The 2,028-nt window shown below is 27.8% G+C and overlaps 1 protein-coding gene across 1 annotated transcript in view; it reads left to right on the forward strand.

The window, feature by feature from the left end:
- Nucleotides 1–1,702, forward strand: part of LOC107626799 (BON1-associated protein 2-like) — a 33,583-nt gene extending 31,881 nt beyond the window's left edge. The window contains exon 4 of the mRNA XM_016329698.2: nt 1,386–1,702. Within this exon, the coding sequence (XP_016185184.2) occupies nt 1,386–1,620 (235 nt within the window). The 3' untranslated portion in view covers nt 1,621–1,702. The remainder of the gene's footprint in view (nt 1–1,385) is intronic.

The raw sequence follows: 2,028 nt of genomic DNA on the forward strand, positions 1-2,028 counted from the left end.
ATGATTTACGAAAGTAAAATTACTAATTTCTGCGAAACAGGCACTATATACATTCCTAAAACACTAAAACCATATTATTTTGTGGGAAATTACACCATTGTCACCGCCATAAAAAAATAATATATAACATGAGGAATGTATGCAACGTAAAAGCAACCTACGAAGAAACAAATATATAATTTAATCATTTTTACTAGGTAAACAATCACTTTTGTAAATAATGTTAATAATAAATTCTAAAATTGACTCAATAAAATAAAAAATATTTCACTCTTAAATTATTTTTTAAATTGTAATATTTTATTTTTTTTCATTTTAAAATCTGCCAGTGAAAATTATTTTCAACATGGAAAAGTAGATCAATTTTTTTTTTGGTCTTAAAAGCATATCAACTTTTTTTTTTCAAGTGGATTAAATAGTTTTTACTTCTAAATATTATCCATGCATTACACACTCACACACATTGTATGAATATATTTTTTTTTGTAAAACTTTAAAGAATTATGCTATATATATACTAAAATTAGTCACTAAAATAAATTATCAATATAAAATATATGCTAGAATATAAATATATATTAAAAATAAATTAAATTATATGTGTATTTATACACAAATATATTAATAATTAATTTTAGTGACTAATTTTAATGTACAAATAATATTTTATGTCTTATATTCCACATGGCATGTATGTTGAATAAGTCAACATCGTATACTCAAATACATACACGTTGAAATCATCATAAATTATAGTAAACTTACTCAACACGTAAAACACAGTTTCCACACACGCCATATAAACACGTTAAAGTCTCTATCTACATTTAACTTTATAATCTTTTTAATTAGTCCTTTCATATATATAAGCAAATTTACGACAAGAGCATTTTCCTCTCTTTTTCTAATACCTATAATTCTATTCTTTTCTCAAAACGATGAAAAGTCATAAGAAATAACATATGCATTTCTACCCTAATTTCTCATGCAATTAAATCTGACTACTTATTATTAAAACCCCTTAACATATGAAGAACTTCACACTCATCAACATTGTGAATACCATAGCAATTCTTTTATTTTTATTTTGTTTTCTCAAAAAATAAAATGGAGGCAAAGCAACATGCGTGCACACTAGAGATCACTGTTATCTCCGGTGAAAACATATGTGTTGATCGAACTCCAATTGCTGAGAACATCTTTGTAACCGTTCGTGCCGAGTCTCTGAATTGTTGCACAACCAAAATGGTAAGCGAAAATGGTGGCATATTTGCATGGAACGAGAAATTCATGTTGGATATTCCCATGCATGCTAGGTCAATCACATTTGAAGTCCAATGCAAGAAATACAAGGCGGCGCGACCCGTTGGGGTGGCCAGAATTGGGCCGGAGGATTGGCCGGCGAGTTACGAAATCAAACAAGCAAAGGAAGAAATGAAGATGAGTTCTAGTGGATTATTTGAGCATGACCAAGTTATGGAGTCTAAAGTGAATCAAAATAATCCAAAAAATAATGTTATATGTGTTCCGGTTTGGTTGAGACATTGTATTAGTTTTTTTAAATTTTCTTTTATTTTTGGATTTGTATATAAGAAGAATAAGAAGAAGGTGTGTGATTGATATATTATAATAGATATAGAATCAATAATATGGAGTTGAACTATAAATAATAGGTGAAAATTCAGATGCAGTTAACTTCACGTGTAGTTCATAATTAAGAGTCGTTAGATAAAAATTTAGTCAAATTATTTAAATTATTTAATGATTCTCAGTTATCATCAACTTCATGTGAAGTTGATTGCACCTGAGTTTTCACCTAAATAATAATATGGATTACCCATCTATATATATCTATCCTCATTTGGTAGAGTTTCATATATCTTTCCAATTACAAGAATCAAGTACGTACAAACAATTCTAAAATTGACTTTTGCTTTATAATTAAAATAACCTAAAAGTTTCCGTGCAATGGTAGGTAGATAGTGTTGTTCAACGGATTGGGTTTAATTTATTTTGTAACTAAATAAT

The sequence above is a fragment of the Arachis ipaensis genome, chromosome B02 (genome assembly GCF_000816755.2).
Source record: "Arachis ipaensis cultivar K30076 chromosome B02, Araip1.1, whole genome shotgun sequence".
Taxonomy (NCBI): domain Eukaryota; kingdom Viridiplantae; phylum Streptophyta; class Magnoliopsida; order Fabales; family Fabaceae; genus Arachis; species Arachis ipaensis.